Here is a 22,936-nt window from a genome sequence, read left to right as displayed (position 1 = left end):
TCTATCATTTGTATAAGAGCATGTCCAGTTTCCTTTAGCAATACTGGGAGTTTCCCATACACAGTCAGCTTTATACCATCAAATAGCTTGCACCCCTACAGACTTTGGGTGATTGCATACTCAGGAATTGAAGGCAGCTGACCACCCCCTCTTACAGCACACCAAAACAGACCACACTCTCACACATTCAGAACAAACAAACCATGCAAAATCAGAAAATACATAGGCCTTATTCGGAGTCTGGACAAGAGCATACATATTCATGACTCAAGAATACTCAGCTCAGTTTAAAACACATAAAAAATAATCAATGCCACTTTCACCCATCTTTTTAGAAATGCTCTTTGTGTGTGTGCAGAACAGCTGTTAGTAATGGTGGTATTATATGGCTGATGGAAGAAGCCTAACATGAACCTGTGCTAAGATCGTGTAAACTAAAATATACTATTCTGACCATATTCTGGACAAGCAGTAAAAACACTTTAAGGCAAGCCCTCATTCATCTCTGCATCTGTAAGTATTGTGGAGAAATTTAATGTTTAACGTTCACAACACAATTTTTAAAATATCAACTCTTTCCCTTTGTTTCTAGTGCATTCGAATCTTGGCAGGCTATCAGCCTTCTAATGTAAACGTACAGCAGTTGTTTCTAATTTGTTAGACACCTGCTAAAACCCTACTTCTAAAGAGTCTTCATTGTAATATCTTAGTATTTTAAGGAATGAATAACTTTGCAGCGAAGTCTGTGCATTTCATGCATCACATCAGAATTGCACTCCAGCCATGCGAACCTCTGTGGGTGCCTATGTTAAGTTAAACTGGAGCTCCAGTCAAAACTTAAAAAAATAAAAGTCAGCAGCTACAAAAACTGTAGCTGCTAACTTTTAAAAAACAAACTCTCTCCTATCCGGTTGCCTCTCGGGGGATCAGGAAGGAATTTTTTTCCCAGCAGGTGCAAACTTGATAATGCTTTGCTGGGTTTTTTTTGCCGTCCTCTGGATCAACTGTGGGTATAGGATTATAACTTTTTTTTTTTTGGTTTTGTTCTATGGTTGAACTGGATGGACTTTTGTCTTTTTTTCAGCCGGACTAATTATGTAACTATGTAACCTGTCCCTTGATCCATCGGTGTGTTCACACTGGCTGGGTTCACCAGACGTCCTGAGGTAGATTTACTAAAAATGGTTCACTCAGAATCTGGTGCACCTTTGCATGGCAGCCAATCGGCTTCTAACCTCAGCTTGCTCAATTAAGCTTTGGCAATAAAACCTGGAAGCTGATTGGTTTCTATGCAGAAGTGCACTAGATATTGCACCCACCAGCTTTAGTAAATAAACCCCCCTGTGTCCCCAGTGCTGGCATCTTTAGTGTGGGCACCCGGTTGTGACAGCTTGCGGCTTCACAGCTGCTGCGCTTTGTGAATGGTCCGGTAGTCTTCTGGGACCTGTCAAACATCCCAGAAGACTATGGGGAGGAGGACAACTTTCACTTCCAGTGCGAACAAAAAAAAAGGTGCATTCACCTTTCTTGCGGGTGTGGTGCGATTTGCAGTACAATTTGAGCCATACAAACTGAATGACTCAAATCACACTGCAAAGAGTCACATTTAATCACAGATTTAAACAGGAATGTGATCGATAATGTGAACCAACCCTAAAGGCACCTGGAAAGGTCAGGAATTGCCTGTTTTAAGGATCTTGCATCTTAAAAACATGGAATTAGTTTAATGTGTATAGTTTGGGCACTGGTGACTTTAAAGTGTTTTTAAAGTAGACCTGACTTGCTAGGAATATGTAAATAATTTATTGTAAATAGTTTATTGGCACAATTGCACTATGGATAAAGTAGATATGAAAAGAAAAAAAAAAGGATTTGTATCTTATAGGGAATATATAGAAATGTTCATTGTGCTTAAAATGTGCCTTGTTTCTCAAATTCATCATGAAAAATAGTAGTGTACTGGTTCTGTACATCTGGAATATGAGAATCTAAGTCACTGCTGTCTCTGACTGCTAGTATTATAAGATTTGGAATACATTTTTGTGATGTCCACTGTTGCTGTTCACTGTTCTCTTTAATGGAGAGGACACTGTCCCTGACTACTTGTAGTGCACGAATGTCCCTGCTTTGATTTAATTCATTTTGTGGATCTTTGCTTCATCTGCATTTCCAGCTATTTCTTGATGATTACCTAACCGGTCACTAGATCACCAGTCATTGGGGTAGCAGCTCTGTCTTTGGAAAGTAAAGCTCTTCTCTTCTACCAAGATGGCCTCCTCCATACAAAGTGGAACAAAGCATTGTAAATCAGTATTGATGTAAAGATCAGCTGCAGGGAACCTACAAACAAATCTGGAGACTAGTTCTTTGGCCTCTACTTGCTTTTCTGGTGACAGCATTCTTTAAGTAAACCAATTAGATTACAGATTATTTACCTCCCACACTGCGAAAAGTGGTGTTTTGCAAACCTTGGAGTGGACGGATAGACATAATCTGAGCACACACAGTTCACAAAGCACTCACAATCAGAGCGCATTCTATGCCCACTGGTAGCCATTCTTACACCACTGTTTGTGGCACCTAATATTTGTTCTTTGCACTGATGTATTAGGTCTGATTATTCACTGTGCCAGCCTGACCGTAATACTGTATATATGTGTGTGTTTGAGTTCTAACTCCCTCACCATCAAGAGTTATACTATATGAACTGTTATAACTACAGTAGCTTCCTGACTTTATTAATTAACAAGTGTGAAAAATAGTTTTTGCAGACCCTTGTGCCATTAAGAATATACTTTATTTTTTTTTAATGAGTGAGCAATATGTTTTCAACAAAATTAATGATTTGCAATAAAAGTAAGTATATGTAAAATGCATTGAAATGTACTTAACATAAAAGCTCTTGCAGTGCATTTCTGGAGGAAAAATTGCAATGATTGAAAACGATAGACACATCATTTCATTGTCTGCTGGTTCTGTAGGTGTACAGTCATGGTCTGGTATACCAGCATACTTTCTCAAGTCATTGGTTGTGGTGTTAATGAACCCTTTCAAATGCAGTAGTTATCAAAACCTTTGTAATGGGCAGTAAGAACGTTTGTTGTTTGTTCGATCACCATGATTGTTAATGAGGATGATCATGGTGATTGTTAATCATGGTGGTCACATGATCCGCAAGCACTCAGAGAAGTTACAGATTGATCAGGCAGGGTCACCAGCTGTACTGTGAATTGGACTGCAGATTATCAAATGATCTACAATTTACAATTATGTGTGAAGGCTTATATGGTGCATAATTAGTAGCCCTTCTGCTTTCTTGGTGGCATTCTTTACAAATATTAAAGAAAAACTCCGGGATAGGCAAAAAAATCACCCATTAGTACAGCCCCCTACAGAAAACACTAAGCAGTTAATATTATTTTGAAAATCCCTACCATTTAGGAGAAAAGTCTAATTGAATTTTCATGATCTCATCTCTGTTATTCAAAAGATAACAGCATCTGCTCTGCCAAGGAGGAGGTGTAACAGCAGGGATTACATCATATCCTCTCCTCTCTCTTTGCAGTAAAAGGAAACTACAGTTCCCATCAGCCACAGGAAATTGTAGTGAATGTGGACAGGGTACGCTACTCCTGTGCATGTTCATTATGTCTGAAAGTCTCAGTCCGCCCCTCACTGCAAGTGGGGCTGAATTACATCCTTGCTTCCTGGCGAAAGAACTACAGAAGGGATGTACCAGAACCAGTGGCTGGGGGAATAGGAGGCATAGCAGCCACTGGTCTTACAAACAGGAAAACAAGGAGAATTAACAGTTTGATATTAAAATGAATAGGCTATTTCAGAGCAACTACTGAGTGAACCAGAAGATGGATGACCTATTCAAAGAAGATAGGAAATCTTTAAGGACATGTATAGAAGTTTTTGCCCGGAGTTCTGCTTTAAGAAAATACTTTTTTTTTTAGAATTATATGGAGCAATTTAAGCTCTTGCATAAATAGTACCCTTATAGTCCAGATCAGTTTCTACATGTTAGCTATGGCTCTCATGATTTAGCAACAACTTTGCATTACTTGAATACAATTACATATAATATAATTTGGGGGGAAGAGGGGGCATCTTTCTTTTTGACAGTATTTTTTCCCCAAAAAATGTCTATACAGTTGTGTTGAAAATAATAGCAGTGTGTTTAAAAAAAAGTGAGTAAAGCTCAAAATCCTTAGAATAGCTTTTATTTCCGAATGCATTGGGAACACTGCACAGTCTATTCCAAATCAAAACATGAAGAATAATGTTTCGAATTTGTTATCACTTTACAGAAAGTGAAGAAAAAGGAATATTGGGCTGTTCAAAAAAACAGCAGTGTCTGCATTTTTCTTTACAAACTTAAACATTTACTATATAACCTGAAAAATGTTTGAAGATTTTGCTTTCCTTTGAATCACTGAACTAATATTTAGTTATATAAGCACTGTTTCTGAGAACTGCTGTACATCTGTGTTGCATGGAGTCGACCAACTTCTGGCACCTGTGAACAGGTATTCCAGTCCAGGATGATTGCATTCCACAATTCTTCTGCATTTCTTGGTTTTACCACAGAAACAGCATTTATGATGCCACCCCACAAGTTTTCTATTAGATTGTAAGCTCCAAGGAGCAGGGCCCTCCTATCCCTCTTGTATTGAACTGTATTGTTGCTGTATTGTCTCCCTATATATTGTAAAGCGCTGAGCAAGCTGTTTGATATATATATCATGTATAATAATAATAATATTAGATTAAGATCCGGGGATTAGGCTGGCCACTCCATAACGTCAATCTTGTTGGTCTGGAACCAAGATGTTGCACGTTTACTGGTGTGTTTGGGGTTGTTGTCTTGTTGGAACACCCATTTCAAGGGCATTTCCTCTTCAGCATAAGGCAGCATGACCTCTTCAAGTATTCTGATGTATTCAAACTGATCCATGATCCCTGGTATGTGATAAATAGGCCCAACACCGTAGTATGAGAAACATCCCCATATCATGATGCTTGCGACACCATGCTTCACTGTCTTCACAGTGTACTGTGGCTTGAATGGAGTCATGTCAGAGCTTACTGAGCTTCAAAGAGGGCAAATTGTTGGTGTCTCTGTGACAAAATTTATTTGTGCCAATTTATTTGCATAGTTGCCAACAGTCCCGAAATGCCAGGGATACTCATGGATTTTCAAACACTGTCACGAATTGACCTTTTCCCAAGCTGCATCCTGGAAATCCACACTGCAGGCAGGTGCTGCAGCCTGCAATGCCAGTGTGTTCTGCATTGGGGCACAGGGGAGACAGGGATCCCCTTCCCATCCCCCAGATGATCAGGAGAGACTCAGGAGATACTAATCCTTAGTGCAAGATGCAGAATCATGACAGACACATCGGGGCTCACATGCTGTGAACAGAGCTCCCTCCCCCTGCCTCCTCCCCTAGCAGCTGATTGGGCAAGCCCTCAGGAGTGAGAACATCCCTAAGATGGAGCCTGCTGTGAGCCTCAAATTTTGATTGGGTGGAACTCAGGAAGGGGGTGTGGCCAACCGTCTAGCACATGTGAGGCTCAGATTGCAGGGAGAGATTCTGTGTCCTTCTTACATCAAGAGATCGGATGAGCAGCAAACTGTGACCATATGGAGATGCTGAAGTGCCTTGGATTTCAGTTCAGGGTGGAGGTGTGCATACATACTTCCACACTTAACTGAAGTTCTAGGGCACCTCAGTGTCTCCACAACCATACGGTAATCCCACATCATTCTTCCTTTCTTCCTCCACTGCAGCATGCAACATATATGGTGGTAGAGATGCTGAGGCTCCCGTGGAGCTGTGCATGCTTCTGTGGAGGAGGAATGAAGTGGGACCATTGTATGGTGGTGGAGACGCTGAGGTTCCCTGGAGTTCAGTTAAGGGTGGATGTGTGAAAACTTCAGTGGAGGAGGAATGAAGCTGGACAATTGTATGGTGATGGAGACACTGAGGTTACTTGGATTTCAGTTAAGGGTGGGGGTGTGCATGCGTCAGTGAAGGAGGAATAAAGTGGGAACATTGTATGGTAGAGATGCTGAGGTTACTTGGATTTCAGTTAAGGGTGGAGGTGTGCATGCTTCAGTGAAGGAGGAATGAAGTGGGACCCGTGTATGGTGGTGGAGATGCCAAGGTGCCCTGAGTTCAGTTAAGGGTGGATGTGTGTAAACTTAAGTGTAGGAGGAATGAAGTGGGACCATTGTATGGAGGTGGAGATGATGAGGTTACTTGGATTTCAGTTAAGGGTGGATATGTGCATGCTTCATTGGAGGAGGAATGAAGTGGGACCACTGTATGGTGGTGGAGATGCTGAGGTTCCCTGGACTTTACTAGGGGACAGATCGGGATTGTACGGGGGCAGGCTGTCCTGGGATGTTGTACTGGGGGACAGACTGGCCTGAATGGTTGTACTGGGGGACAGACTAACTGGGAGGTTGTACTGGGGGACAGACTGACTGGGATGTTGTACTGGGGGACAGACTGGCCTGAATGGTTGTACTGGGGGACAGACTAACTGGGAGGTTGTACTGGGGGACAGACTGACTGGGAGGTTGTACTGGGGGACAGACTGACTGGGAGGTTGTACTGGAGGACAGTCTGACCTGGGAGATTGTACTGGGGGACAGACTGACCTGGGAGGTTGTACTGGGAGGACAGACTGACCTGGGAGGTTGTACTGGGGGGGGGGGGCAGGCTGATCTGGGAGATTGTACTGGGAGGATGGAGTTACCTATTTACCTGGGAGGTTGTACTGCGGGACAGACTGACCTAGGGGGATTGTATTGGGGACAGACGATGTTTTGGCGGAAAGGATTCCTCTGTCCACCTAATTTGCATGGATAGTGGAATCTATTAGTTTTTTAGAATCAGCCCCAATTCAGTCCTGCACAGAGCAATCTCTTAGCCTGGGGGGGACAACACTGCTACCAGACAAGACAGATGTAATAGTGGAGGGGGATGGGCAGCCTGGGGCACCTGACAAATGGCAGGAAGGTGATACGGAGAGCCTCCTCTGTCATATCAAATGTCTCTTGATTGTTGTGTCTGCGGCATTCACCATCTGGATCAGAATCAGTACACGGCACCACGGATCAGGATCAGCACATTAAATGAATGCCCCGTCCCCAATTAAAGTACATGCTCCGCCTACAATGGTTTTCTGTATAAATTGAAAAAAGATGTCCTTAAAAACATTTTTGAAATGTTGGCAACTATGTATTTTCTGTGTAGCGAGGTACAGTATAACGGCACATACAGTTTCCTGGAAAAGCATAAGCGCGGTCAATGTGGTCAGCTGACCTAAAGAGACAAAAGGACATTGTGCAAGATTGTGAGCCATAATAAGAAAGCAGCTGCTGCAAAAGTTACTGCAGAGCTCAATCTCCATCTTAGGGGCATACAAGTTAAAAGGAAAAAAAAGAGAATAAGAAAAAGAGAAGACCAAGTAATCTGTTCTCTCATTACACTGTGATTAGTAGTTCTGCCAGTAGGTGGTAGGGTTTAATGCCTGTAAAATGTTTAGCTCTTTCAAGTGGAACTGGAACTACACTGTTATGATGGAATTCCTTGTCTCTGTTTTCTTGTTGTTACCAATATAAAATATTCTGGATAATAGCCATGTGTCCATGTGATATCTGCAGCAGGTTTCCAACAGGTTGTGGGCCCAGCTAGAGCCAAGGTACTAAATGTTGCTGCAGGTACAGGTATAGCGTGGAGTTACAGCAAAACAGTCTCTGAAAAATAAAAAGGTCTGAAAGCATTAAGTATATGGTGGTTATCAGTGTTTCATCACACTTTTTAATTGCCAATCTAACAAATTGAAAATACCAGTCCTGAAAATGTAAAATGAAGATGCTGCTTTTAAGGAGGGTACACAGAAGTGTATACAAAAGCTTAAACCAAATCCTCTTACGGATGAGTGGACAGAGAAGGATTAAAAAGCTCAAAGTACTATATATCCCTGATCATAGATGATGATCAAACTGTGCACATATGCAAGTGTGAAACAGCAAAACAAATGTGGGAGGAGTTCTAGAAAGTACACAAGAGAACATGTTTTAGTAATAAACTGTACTTAAATATTGAAGCCACCATTTTAGATTCTGTCCCTAAGTTTTTGTCGATCTGGACCCCTGGGTGGAACGTTTCCTCCCACCAAAGTTTGATGATTCGTTGCTCTTTCCTTGACGTCCTCTAATCTCGCATCGTGATAATCCATTAAACTGGTCCCGAGATTGTCTATTCTCTGCTGGAAGTCCTCTTTTCTCTTTCAGTCTCTCCTAATTCTCCCCCCCCTTTTTTTTTTTTTTTCTTCCAGCTCACTTTTGCCTCCCTCTTCTTGCCTCACATGGAACCCACATATGGTCATTGGGAACAGTGCTCCCTCTCAGTTGCATACTCAGGTCCTACCTTCCCTTGTACCATTGTATCCCTTCATGTTTTTTTATGGTTCCTCATAATCCGATCTTTATGCGATAATCCTCCTTCCCGTAGGACACCGTGTTTTTCTATATTCGTTAATGCCTGCATATGTAATTGGACTGTCCTACACCTGTTTTTTTTCTTCATGTCTCTGAAATTAATAAAAAGTTTGAACAAAGTAAAATAAACTGTACTTAAGTAAAAAGCTGTACCAAATTAAACTGATGAAAGGCCAGCACATGCCGAACTATAAAAGATGTACCTTAGAAGTGATGGAACACTTGCAAGCTAAGGTAGATGGAAAAAAAACTACTTTTTTATAGCTATTTCCTAGACTGCTAATTGACACTTCTGACCACACTTGCACGTTGCTTGCCCAGATGATGAGCATGCCCTGGAATATGATGAAAGCAAGCTTGTAGCTCAATATGAGCATAAAACAGAAATTATAAACCGTGAAAATGCTCTTACAGCAGAATCTGCACTAAGAACTATCTATTATTATACAGGATTTATATAGCGCCAACAGTTTGCTCAGTGCTTTACAATATAAAGGGAGACAATAGAGCAACAATACAGTTCAATACAAGAGGGTTAAGAGGGCCCTGCTCCTTGGAGTTTACAATCTGTGCAGGATTACAGGTCACTTGAAGGCAAACTGCAGGATTTGTAAAACTAGAATGAATTAGGAAAAGAGACAAGTGTAAACAACAAAAAGCCAAAAGTGTTAAGAAGTAGAATATGTTTCAGATACCCTATAAAGTGGGTACCTCATCATTTGTAATCTGCTCTGATTTCAGAGCTATAATTTATATGGCGAGTGGTTAAAATATAAAAATCTTCACTCAACTTGATACAAGCAAGCAAGAAAAAGTTATAACAGCTGATGAACAGTGTATGCTCTCAGAGAAAATAGGGGAAGGTTCTCTACGAGGCCCTCTAATCACCAGTAATAAACCAATGTACTATGTGTTCCTACTGTTGAAAGTAACGTTTTGTCAATGAAGAAGCTTACCAAGCAAGATTATGTAGTGACATTCAGCGGTAACAGCTGTATTCTCACGAAAGGAAGCTACATACTAGCTAAAGAAAAAAAAAAAAACACAGATGAACTGTATCAGCAATTGTGCAATGAACTGGTTACCACTCTCAAATTGGAAAATCATTTGAACTGCATTATTATAATTATAAAGGATTTATATAGCGCCAACAGTTTGCTCAGCACTTTACAATATAACGGGAGACAATACAGCAACAATACAGTTCAATACAAGAGGGATAGGAGGGCCCTGCTCCATGGAGCTTACAATCTAAGAGAGCTGTCTCAGACACAGGAATCCTGAAACTATTGGTTGGTTTACTGGTTGTAAACCTCAAGTTCAGTAAATATCAAAGACATGCATCATATTTATGCTTTTACAATACAAATACAAATTGCAGTAGTTGTACCTGAGGTTTCCTGCTCCTGTCACAGTCCTCCGTGGGCGTCTACATGCTGGAGCTCAGTATGCGGAGTCGTGACATCACAGGACTCTCCTCCCACCTGTACACTCTCCCCAGCAATCACACTAGCATGGCTTAGCAGAGCACACAAAGATTGAACAATGCAATCCCCTGTTGGCTGACCACGACCCCTCATGAGTTTACTGACCAATAGGAGATCCAGGAAGACACCACCTGACTTTCTCTAGTCCAATAATGCTCAAGCACAGAGTTGCCAGTCCTGGGTGAGCTCGAGGAGGTAGGGGGTGCAACTGTGATGAAATCCTGGACACACGCCACCTTCGGTCATGCTCGTACATGAGAGAACTACGTAGTTTGTCAGTCACCAGAGCGGGGGTGTGGCGACACAAATTTTTTAATGTGTCGGCTTTTAACACTGCAGGAAAGTGGGAGAGGATTTGAGATTGCTAGATGCTGCATTCTTGGCAAGATTGGGGACAGATGGCTTCTGCTGCTTTACTGTATGAGATAAACTGCTTCTTTTAATTTAGATTTTTCAGGCTGATGACCACTTTAAAAGCAATAGGCAAATCCTAACATCCTTTGGACTTATTTAACTCAGATCAATGTGATCTTATGAAAACTCAGACTCCAGGAAAAAAAATCCCTATCCACTCAAGCAAGGTGGAGGGAGAAATCCTCCCTGCTGATTTATTGTATTCTGACAATGAAATCTCCTCCACTGTCCAAATACACTGATCAGCTGTAATCAAAGGAAAACTTTTCAACAAGCTGATCATTATATTGACTTCTGTGGAACGGGAACTGCCATAGATGGATTGAAATTCAGCCAGTCCCTGTTGAACCAGACAAAGTTCAATCTATCAATGACCAACTTAAGTAAACAACAAATTTGGCAAAATGCCAAAATACTCCATCCACGTAATGACACAGTACACAAGTGGTAAAACATAACTGTTCTGAGGATACATGTAAATATGTTCCAGACTGATATAACATACAATCCATGACAAAACGGTATTGCTAAATAGAATAAACTGTGTTTTCTAAATGTGATGAAAGCAGGTTTTTTTTAATGTGGATATGCAAAGAACATACCGGGGCGAAGGCAATAATGACAGCCCTCGATCTTCAAAACTGCTTACCAGGAAAAGCAACAAGGAAAACTCGATATGAGCTAATTAATGGAAGAACCATGACAGAAAATTTTAAAGCAAAGTATGTTCCTAAAGAAAAGCCTAGAAAATGGGAACCTTGTGTTTAAAGTGGAGCTCCAGTCAAACTGTAAAAAAATTAAAGTCAGCAGCTACAAAAACTGTAGCTGCTGACTTTTAAAAAGCATCCACTCACCTGTTCCTCGATCCCATCATGTTCTCCTTGCAGCCCGTTTCACTGTCTGTCTTGTGTTCCCGGCACCAACATCTTCAGTGTGGGCACCCAGGTGTGACAGCTTCTGGTTTCACAGCCGGGTGCCCGCTGCGCATGCATGAGCAGCGCTGTACTTTCAGATTGGTCCCGTAGTCTTCTGGGACCTGTCACGTATCCCAGAAGACTACAGGAAGGGGGACAACTTCTGCTTCCAATTGACTAGGTGATCCCAGTGGAAGTGGGAGCTGGTACCTGTCAATTTTGGGTACACTTTTGGGTACATAAAGCACACAGAATCCAACAGCTCTTGATGAGACCCAAATCATTGGGAGGCATTGGTCAACCAGACGTCTTCAAATATCACAGGGCAACGCACATGGTGAGAATCCTACACTAGTGTGCCCAGTCTACAGACAAACAATGGGTCCTATTGGAACAGTCCTTTTTGGACTGCCTTTCAGAGGGTTCGCCTGGCTGCAGTCGGATATTCCTATGATACTACGCAATCATCCGACTATTGGAGTTACACTGTCAGAGGTTAAACTCTGTGTATCGCTTCAATTTCAACTCTCCTCAAAGTGGTTAAACTCCTTAACTGAAATATCTGACTCAATGGGAACGCAAGCTGGAACGTACTTTCACAGACCAACAATGTGACAGAATCTTGATCATGACTCACAAGGCGTCTATCTCATGCAGTGTTCCCTAAGACTCTCCATAAGCTTTTTCCACAGAGGAGGTGCCAGAAGGAGGTGGGCACCATGCTTCAGATCATTTGGTCATGTAAGAGAATACAGGACTCTTGGTCCCAAGTGAAACATTGGAGTTTTAAGTTTACTGATATCCAACTGCCCAATGATCCAGTGGCTTTTCTTTTACATCTAACCCTATGTCTCTGAAGAAGTATAAAGCGCTTTTGATCCATCTTCTCAGTGCAGCAAAGGCATGTATACCTGCCTGCTGGAAACAAACGTCTGCTCCCTCTTTGAAGCAGTGGTTTGCAAGGATTTCTGAAATCAGGCGAATGGAGGAGTCGCTGGCCTCAGCCAATCATACAGAGGAGCACTTCAATAAAACGTGGTTTTATTGGACTGAATTCTCCTGCTCTCCTGATTATTGCTCGCTATTTGGCTCCCACCCTTAAGACCACTTGCCAGTCCTACTTTGATTCCTGTTTTTTTGTCTTGTTGTCCCCCCTTCCTCCCTACAATTTTGTTAATTTCCTCTCCCCTTTTTTTGGGGGGGGGGGGTTGCTTTGTTTTACAGTTCAGAAGGAGCACTGGAGCAATGGTTGCTACATACTTTCCAGCCATACTGTTTGGTTATGCTAGAAGTAGACAACAGTTTCCATTATAGGGCCATGTGAATCAGTTTGCTTCCAAAGGAAGAATTTTCATTGGCATACTGTACACTGTATGTTTTGTCTTATGCATTTTGCATTTCTGACCTTGGATGGTTGTTTGTCCACTGTTTTCGCTCTCTTGGAGCAAGTAGTTTTCTGTAATTTCTTTGAAAAATGATAAAGAATTGAAAATAAAATTGTTTACTGCTTAAATATGGGTGTGCTTTACAGGTGCAAGAATATATGAAATATAACTTGACCTTTTAAAACACCGCCTGTTGTTTTCTGTATCATAGAAGTGTTCCAAAGAATTCCTGGTGGTGGGGTTTCTTCTCTTCATTCATGCTCAAATTCATATCTGCAGCTCTGGGTTTGTCAGTGGCTTGCTGTTAATATATTAGGAATGCTTAAAACCTGTCTGTGCACAATGTTTGAGATCAATATAATGCACATTATTTGATTAGGAATAAAAATGAAGATGTAGCAGGCTGTAGAAGCATGTCTGAGATACTTATCCGTTGAAATATTTAGAAGCACTTAAAGGTTCTCAACAAATATATTTATCTAGCCCCACAGGAGAGCAATGAAACTGGGTGTAGAGAGAGCTGTTTTTTTTTCTAAGCAAAGGCTTCATTTCATTCTACATCCCTTTTTTGATTTTTTTTTTTCCTCCATTAGGTTCCAGTTTAACTGTCAACAGAAGCTTGTTGCTATAATTAGATGACAAATTTTGCTCCAAATTAGTTTGTTTATATAGGTATGTGTTATCCAGAATAGGAAAGCGACCATTTTTTTGTTTTTTATTATTATTATTATACAGGATTTATATAGCACCAACAGTTTGCTCAGCACTTTACAATATAACGGGAGACAATACAGCAACAATACAGTTCAATACAAGAGGGATTTGAGGGCCCTGCTCCTTGGAGCTTACAATCTAGGATTAAATCCTACAGTGCTGTCATCCCTTTTGTTTAATTTTACCATGACCCCCCCCCCCTGTATTTTTTATGTGTTTGTTGTTTTATGTATATTTAAAGGTGAACACTCACAATTGTTCTTGCTGTACAATGTTAAACTTAAAGAAGTATTTCCAGTATGGATATTTTATGCATAGTTCAATTGGTCCAGCTTGATAGGATAAAGTGGAAAGTCACTACCCCACTTCTCCACCTCTCCCAATCAGAGAACACTTTGTGTTCATTCTGAATGGCACCCATGCCAAGTGGCCAACCCTCTATGTTCAGAATGTAGCAGAACAGCTGCGTGGCGGGACCTTGAAAGCAATTGGAAATCATTGGAGTAGCAGTGTCTACTTCAGTGGTTTCCAGGGTGATCAACCAGGTATGGTATATACATAGTTACACTGGTTCAAGCTAGTCTTATATAACTAGGTATAAATATCTATACGTGAACTTCTTTTTTAACACACACAAAATCTACATATTTGGGAAGATGATTACTTAATCACTAACATAGTTTGTTGTCTCTGCACTTGAGTTGGATGGCAATTTCATAGCAACAGGGACATGAGCATGTAGACCCCTTGCTGCTTAGATACCAAAACATATGCCCTTTAGCATTAGATGGGTTTTTCGGAGGCATGTAAAAAGGACCTTCCTCAAAACAGAAGCCTTCTGTCGGTGGGCTTCACGTTTTTCCTCATCGCTGATACTCAGGAGGTGGTACATATATAGGGGTGGGGGTCACTTTTACTAGTTGGGCCAGGTAAACTTCTGCTTCTGTCGCCAGTGTACTTTATATAAGTTGTAAAAAAAAAAGGGAAAAAACCGAGACCAGTTTAAATAATAACTTTGTATTATAGTAAATCCCCATAACATGCCTATGGGTCTATTTAAAAAAAAAAAAAAAAAAAGTACCTGTGCAAAATGTGTAATATTTGTGCAATGTCATATTCTATTTATTTCCTATGTTCGTCAGCTCCATCTAGTGGCCTTAATGCAGTATTTTCCTGATTGCTGTATTTCTGGAAAATAACGCATTATGGCCACTAGATAGAGCTAGCGGTCATAGAAAATACAAAATTACATTTTGCACATAATATACACATTACAGGGATTATTTATGATGGCTGTGCAAATGTTCAGACTTTCACACAGCAAATTTTTATTAGTAGACCCTTTAAATTATTACAGAAAGTTAATTCAAAGGATCTTTAGAGTTCTTTGCAATGCACCTGGCCTTCTTTTAAAACTCTGTGCCCCTTTCAAGAACATGGTCGCAATGGCAGCGCTACAATGTTTCTGTTTTGACAGATTCATTTTAGATTTGGAAAACAAAACTTTATAAAAGCCAAAAATTAATAGTAAAATATAAAAAACAACAAAGAAAAAAATGTGCTGATGGAAAGCTGACTTCAAACCCAGCAAAGCAGTTTGTGAGAGTTGATTGGACTGCATGCAGGACAGCCGCTTGGCGGGACCTTGGAAGCAAATGTGCATCACTGTTAACGGAGCATTCTAGGTTTTCTAATTAAAATTACCACTTGTGGACCGCTCCTGCTAACTAAATGTTGGGTGTCTACTTAAAGCGGAGCTCCACCGAAAAGGGGAAGTTCCACTTTAAGGACAGGTCCCCGATAAGGACTGGCACCTTTGGGGAGCGGGTACCCGAAATTGACAGGTACCCGCTCCCAGTTCCACTGCGATCGTCTTGGTGATCGGAAACTGAGGTTGTCTCCCCCCCGTAGTCTTCTGGGACACGTGACATGTTCCAGAAGACTACGGGACCATTCAGAAAGCACAGAGCTACTCGCTCATGCGCTGTGGGCTCCCGGCTGTGAAGTGCCAGTGCCCGGAACACAGGACAGTTGGGGAAACGGGCTGCTGGGAGGACACTGCAGGATCAAGGGACAGGTGAGTGGCTGTTTTTTTTAAATATCAGCAGCTACAGTTTTTGTAGCTGCTGACTTTTATTTTTTTACATTTTTCACTGGCACTTCACTTTAAGAAGAGGGATAAGGGGTGGATCTTTTCTTTCAGTCATTCAGAGTGTTTACAATCTCATATCCTACTATTTAAAATAAATGTTTTACAGCAAGCAAATGAGCCTTCTAAAAACCTTTATTACTAGCCTCATACTCATCACCTGCTGGCTGCAAATGTTAAAGTGGTTGTAAACCCAAAATCCCAAAACACCATTCTTTTGCACAATTTAGTAATGATTTTGTAACCTAATTCACATTGTGTGTACCTCTCAAAGTCATCCTCATTTGGTTGTAGCCCTCAGAAATATGTCGATCTGTGGGCGTGGCATAGCACTAAAGCTTGGGGAGGGTGGAGACCTAACATCAAACTATTCCCCTCCCACCATATCACAATGTCTCTCTATGTATTCTCTGATGTCTCTCTCTCTCTTTGTATTCTCTGATGTCTCTCTCTGTATTCTCTGATGTCTCTCTCACTGTTTGATCTCTCTCTCTCTGGTGTCTGTCTCTGTTGTCTCTCTTTCTCTGATGTCTCTCTCTCTCTTTCTCTGATGTCTTTATTATTATTATACAGTGTTTTTATAGCGCCAAAAAGTTTGCTCAGCGCTGTACAATATAGTGGGGGACAATATAGTACATGAGACAATACAGTAACAAAACATTATACGAGAGGTTCAAGGGCCCTGCTCTTTCGAGCTTACAATCTAAGAGGGAGGGGATAGTGGTACAGGAGGGAGTGGCTGTGGGGGATGGAGTGGTGGGAGGAGTGGAGGAGATCAGCTGTTAGGTGAGGGTGGGGTAGGCTTCCCTGAAGAGATGGGCTTTCAGGGTGCGCCTAAAGGTGAGGAGGGTAGGTGACAGTCTTATGGAATGGGGTAGTGAGGATGGGGTAAGTCCTGGAGAAGTCCTGCAGTCGGGTGTGGGAGGAGGAGACCAGGGAGCTAGGGAGTAGGAGGTCTTGTGAGGAGCAAAGAGTACGGGTTGGGTGGTATTTGGGTATCAGGTCGGTAAGGTAGTTTGGGGCAGTGTTATGAATGGCTTTGTACGTCAATGTTAGTAGTTTGAATTTAATGCGTTGGGCAATTGGAAGCCAATGGAGGGAATGACAGAGGGGGGTGGCAGATGTGGTGCTGTTGGTAAGGTGGATGAGTCTGGCCGCTGAGTTCAGGATAGACTGAAGTGGGGATAGTCTGTGATGAGGTGGGCTGGTGAGGAGGGAGTTGCAGTAGTCGAGTCGTGAGATAATAAGGGATTATCACTCGTGTGTGTGTGCGTGTCTCTCTCTCTCTCTCTCTCTCTCTCTCTCTCTCTCTCTCTCTCTCTCTCTCTCTCTGTGTCTCTCCCTCTACATTGTCTTCCTCTCTGATGTCTCTCTCTCTGATGTCTCTCTCTCTTTCTCTGATGTCTCTCTTTCTGTATGCTCTGCTGACTTAGTGAGCTTTCTACTTGGATTTCTGGAGGAGAGGAGAGAGTAAAGTGAAAGTTAACTTGGCTACCATCTCAGTCACAGCTCACAGCGAGGTACAGAGCAGCAGCAGCAGACATGCCCCTTTCATACAGGCTTAGGCATGTTTCTCATTACACAGGCTGGCAATCAAAGGAGAAGGGGTGTGGCGCCACCATTTTTTTTCTTGGTGTCAGGTTTTTTTTTTTTTTTCTTCAGGAGAGCAGGGAGGATTATAGATGATAGGCTGTTCTTTTACCTGCCATATTATGCACAAATGATTTGTGCCCTTGTTCTTTATTAGATTTAGTGTTCTGTTTGTAATTGACTTTCCATGATTACAACCACTTTAAAGCAGAACTCCAGTCAAAATAGTTTTCTTACCATGCAGTGGGGTTCTACACCCAATGCATGGATCAGTTGCTTGTGTTTTCTAGAACTGAGAACTAAGCTCATACTTGCCTGACCTGCCGATCTGAAAGGACTGGGTGGAAAGGACCGGGCTCGCATATTTACACATCCTTAGTTTAGTTATTTTAAAGGTGTATGGGCATACAGTATGTGCGTAAGGTCACAAACTTTACTCTATGGTGATGCTCAAGATACATTGAAATGCAGCTGAAGGCACCTGACAAGTAATTGTTTTAATATAGAGTTAAAAAAATATTAAACATTGAACAACAGGGTTATAGAGCACACATTTTTGCTTAGTTAATTAAAATCATTTGTTTCCAAAATGTATCTCATAATTTCATGACCATTTTTTTCCAGACAGGATAAATGACATGTAAAATAAGCAATCTAGCAAGCTGTATTACTCCCATTTAGGTAAAAAAACACCCTGCTTGTACCACGAAAATGGTCTGTTAATTATACAAAGTATTTGTTAACTTAGTATAGCATTGTTATGTGCAGTAATGCTGGTTTCCCAACACTCTGGTTATGATCTGCCTCAACAGCATGTTCCGACTTCCAGATAAACAGTGTAAGCAATTATCAGGTAGGTGCACTGGATCATGACAGGTTTAATATTTTTTAATTTTTTTTTTTTTTTTTTTTCCAGCCCTACCACATATGTCTTGGAAGATGATGAGCCACGCTTTCTGGAGGAAGTGGATTACAGTGCTGAAAGCAATGATGATGGTGATCCTGATCTACAGGACACTGCTGTGGACTTTGAAACCTCTGCAGTGGATGATGAAAGCTTTTCAGATCCTGAAGCTACACGAACTTACTCGGAAACAACACATAACCAGAAAGTATGTTAACATCACATGGGATTGGCAGGAAATGTTTTGGCAGGTGTGCTCAACGATGGATCAGTGTAGTTCAAGCCAATGAAAAGAATAAAGGTGTTGCTGGCTTGAGCAAACATTCTGTTGAGTTTCTTATGGATTGTGCCGTTTTCACTTTGGGCATATAAAAGTAGCTTCATTTGTTTTCCTGTCTATATTGCATGGCTTTTACGACAGACATGCTGCAAATAAATTCTTTGATGGCATACAGGTGGCTGACATCTCTAAAAAGCCATTCTGTATTGTCGATTGCACAATATTGTATAATATTTCTTGCTATAAAACCATACCTTATGTCTGTATGTAATTTATTCGTATTTGCACTGTTCAGGTTGTAAAACTTGGAAACTTTGGTTAAAGTCTCAGTATAAACATTATTGTATTAACTCCAGCTCAGCAACTACACTGCTTTATATCTGGACTTGTTTGTGTTTGTAATCTGTTTTTATTGGGAGAGTGTGTCTGGCTTTTTTCTCAATGTTTTTTCATTTTTTTACTTGAAGTTTGTCAAACCTTAAAGACTTTAATAGCATATTTATAAAGCAATGAATGTGATTTTCAACAAACACCATTCACTGTTATTTCAAACACACCCACCTGAAGGATTCACTTGCAATGAATGTTTAGTGAATGTCAGATTTGCTGCATTAGAAATATGCCCTAAAGAGGTTTTTTTTGTTCATTTTGGCCACTCTTCACATAAATAGATGTAGCACCATATAATCTGCTTGCTTACTATATTGTAAGTTTGACTTTGCATAGAGAAGTTCTTTTAGGGTTTATTGTTAAATTCATTTAAACATTGTATTACTTGATATAACCCATTTACAACCAAGTTGTTGCTATAGAGAAAATCCAAAAATCAAACTAGTATCTTCAGTTTTGGGTTACTGGTCCATCAGTTTATCTCTATCCAATTGTACATCCCCATACTGTACATGTTTTTACAGAATCCAAGTTACGTATACATTTTTGTATATAATTTCTTTTTTTTTTTTTTTTTTAATTTTAGGTGAAAACACATTTAACAATGTTAGGGGCCACAACATTTTGCCAAAGAAAGAATTGAAAATGACAATATACAGTTCTTAAAAATTGGTTTAAAAGTAAACTAGTAGAATTGGGAGTGGGGGGTATGAAGCAAAGCTGATTTGGAACATGATTTACACTGTTAATATTCAGCTTCATGCTTATTTGGTATCAGTTCTTTTACTGCCACTCTTCCCTCTCTGTTAGCTATGCACTGTCCACTTGCAAGGATCCAACACAGAAGAGAACTGATGCCAGATAATTTTCTACTGTGTGTTTTGACCAGTGGAGTGGGAACATGAAATGATATTCGTACATTGGATACACTTTACTCCACTCTGAGCAATAGTGGGAACAATTCCCACTTTCATTTCCAATGTTTAGTAGCAAGAAGTGTGACCATAAAAATATTTATTTATTTCAGGTACTTGTATAGCGCCGTCAATTTACGCAGCGCTTTACACATATATTGAACATTCACATCAGTCCCTAACCCTCAAGGGGTGTACAATCTAAGGTGAGAATAAGAAGTTTCTTAGAAAATACCAGATTTCAACAGTAGGTATAGTATCTTTGAGATCAGGAAAAAATTAGCTGTCTGATCATAGGACATTTCTTTAATACATTTAAGTGCCTCAGACAAAAGCAAGTTGTCCTAGTAATCCCCATAAAACCTTTTTATACAAAGTCTGATGCTGGATAGAAGGCAAAATAAGGGGGCACATCATGCCTGTACAATCACAGATTTCATCTTCACAGTTCCACTGCACCATTTTAAATTTCCAGTGCGAATACTGACTTCCTGAAATTCTGTATTTGCATAGGCATCCAACATGGAAATGCATGCATCTGGCAATAGTTTACTTTGGCATTAAGCACTGCATTATGGGTTTAGAGAGGGTCTGTGCCTATGTCCCTAGAAGTTGGCATTTAAATTATTTAGGATTCTGACAGCACTATGAGGATGCTTACTCTAGTAGATCATATATAATATGGCACCTTATGGAGCCTTCTGTCAAGAAGTAGCTGTAGTTTAGAGGGTCACAGTACAAAATAAAATTACCTTTCAATTAAAATAAGGCTCAGTTTAACTGTTTTAGGTTCTAATTTGTCTTTTATGTTGCGTGTGATAATCCGTAACAGCCAATATTTGTTTATGAAGAAATCTATTGTATATTATGCACATTTTGTAGTAGTTTTACAGAATGTAAAACTTACTATTCTATAGGGCTTTTAGGAGACGCATTAATACATACTTGCAAGTGTATAAATTGGAATTTCAGGACTGGGATGCAAAAAATATCCCCCAAATCATCAGATTTCTAAAATTTTTATTCATCCTAAGATGTGAACATTTTACTTAGTGCATGGCCCACCTGCATACTGACCAACCTACCTAGATTTCATATAGCAACAACTTGTTTTCAAGTATACTTTATAAATATGCTGAATAGGTCTATTTTGTATTACATTTTGACACACAAGGTGAACTGACTGCTATTTCACTTAAAGTGTAAGTACACCTAAAGCTGTTTTCTTGACGGACACAAGCGGATTCAGTATCCCCCTCCAATGGTGCAGGCTTATAATACATAAGATTACTTTCTCCTGAGCAGTGATGTCACCCATATATTTATGCAGGGAACAAATAAACACAATTGCCATAAATTAGATTAGGTTATATTAAGGCTGCTGTATACTGAAGCTGAGAATCCGTGGCAGTAGTCTCCAGCAGTATTATAAAGCTGATGGACTTCCTCTTCAATAAACTATAGTGTATTGGTGCTTGGAGATTTGTAAAATGCATTTCTGTATTATTCCAAGCAACTGATAAAATTCTGCTAAGAACTCTGAATCATAAATGTAGTTATGTTGGTGTTGGAGGAGTAAAAACAATGAAGCTTGTGGCCATGAACTATTCAATGTAACATTTTTCAGATTACAGTAGAGTAAATTGTGTCCATATGTGTTTATCATTATTATGACTACAAGTTTTGTGTGCTGTTATCAAGGAGTTGTAGGTTCTAGAAAGCTATCAACTCCTTTCCTTAAGTGCACCTTATACACTCTGAAATGATTTGTATTAACATGAGATTTGTCTCCATTATTTATCACTGATCTGGAAATGGAAACTGGAATTAAAGGGAATATGGGTACTGTTTTTTGTTTTGCTGCTTTGATGTGTTATTCTGGCAAACTAACATCATTTTGCTACATATGCTTCATGTTTTGTCAAGAACTGCCATGGAGAATGGCATTTATTAAAAACAATACCACTGCAGGCCACACTTCTGGAACAGTTGAGGAAGAAAATGATGAAGTGATGATTTTTGGCACTAGTATTTGGCTTTGCTTTGTTTTGATGCAAGGGAAGACTTCTTTCGGCAAAGAAATGCCCAGAATGTTTTAGTGGGGAGAAAGTAAGGAGTTGAATGGATTAACAGTATTAGGGGTTAAAGTATAGCTAAAGGCATTTTGTTCATTTTGGATAGAGTGGAGAGGGATTAGAACACCTGTCAGGTGTTTTTGCTGTTTGTGCTTGCGTTAGGGAGGTTAACCCTCTGTATTTCTTATTTACCATTATCACCGAAAGTCAATGAAAGTTCCAAATTTTGGGTTGTTGCCAGAAGAGGGATAGAGGGGAAAACTGCCACTTAGCACACTAGTACTGGTGACAACCATGTTTTCCCTCACTAGGGAAACAAAACAAACGGGATATAACCCTTCCTTCCACTATCCAAAAGGAAAAAAAATTGGTGTTTAGTTCCACTTTGTTATATTTTAGGGGATTAAGTGTTGAAAAAAAGTGTAAAGGGTTACTTATTTTTATTGTGAAGTTAAGGGTTGAGTATTGAGGGGAATTTTCTAAGACTGAAGTAGCCCGGAGAAGCTATGCATGGCAGCAACACGCTTTTCTTTCATTTTCAAAGCTTAAAGTATAACTAAAGATAAAACTTTTTTTAACATTTTGGATATAATGGAGAGGGATTAAAACAGCTGTTTTTATTGTGGTCTGTGCCACTGTTAAGGAGATTCACCCTCTTTATTTGTTCTGTTTACCATTATCATTGAAAGTTAAGTAAAAGAAAACCCCACGTTTTGGGTTTTTCCCAGAAAAGTATTAGAGGGGAAATTTTCCAATGGGGACACTGGTGAACTGGTGGTCCCCAAGGAATTCCCTTAATTGTGGGGATTTATTCCCACTTCTTGTTATGGATATTGGACAAGAATTGAAGTTAAATCTCCCCAGTGGAACACAGATGGCAAAAAATAAACAGACAGGGGTTATAACCCTGCCTTACTGTATCCCAAATGAAAAAAAAACGTTTTTCCTATAGTTCTACTTGAAGAATGATGCTGATTGGTTACCATACAGCTGCTCAAGATTCTGTCTGCTCCAGTTTTAGTAAATACCCCCAGTCTGTTGTTTTTTTTTGGAATATACCATTAAGGACTTTGTTAGTTGCAACACTGAGGGTGTGCTCCAGTGTCCATGTGAAAAACAATATGTAGGTAGAACTAAACGGCCATTATACGTTAGAATAAAGCAGTGTTTCTCAACTCCAGTCCTCATGGACCCCC

At 40.3% G+C, this 22,936-nt stretch overlaps 1 protein-coding gene and 1 long non-coding RNA gene across 4 annotated transcripts in view; one reads left to right on the top strand and one right to left on the bottom strand.

Moving 5' to 3' along the window:
• The window catches only part of AGTPBP1 (ATP/GTP binding carboxypeptidase 1), a 208,424-nt gene extending 186,909 nt beyond the window's left edge, over positions 1-21,515 (top strand). For all 3 annotated transcript variants that reach the window (XM_089662110.1, XM_089662111.1, XM_089662112.1), the window contains one exon: positions 18,094-21,515. In XM_089662110.1, the coding sequence (XP_089518236.1) occupies positions 18,094-18,298 (205 nt within the window). In that variant the 3' untranslated portion in view covers positions 18,299-21,515. The remainder of the gene's footprint in view (positions 1-18,093) is intronic.
• LOC149436004 (uncharacterized) overlaps positions 1-22,936 on the bottom strand; it is a 132,204-nt gene that overhangs the window by 56,250 nt on the left and 53,018 nt on the right. The gene's annotated exons all lie outside the window — the stretch shown is intronic.

This window comes from Staurois parvus, unplaced genomic scaffold, assembly GCF_062004578.1.
Source record: "Staurois parvus isolate SC_StPar_1 unplaced genomic scaffold, SC_StPar_1.0 ptg001432l, whole genome shotgun sequence".
Taxonomy (NCBI): Eukaryota; Metazoa; Chordata; class Amphibia; order Anura; family Ranidae; genus Staurois; species Staurois parvus.
This window is presented reverse-complemented; position numbering and strand designations above follow the sequence as displayed.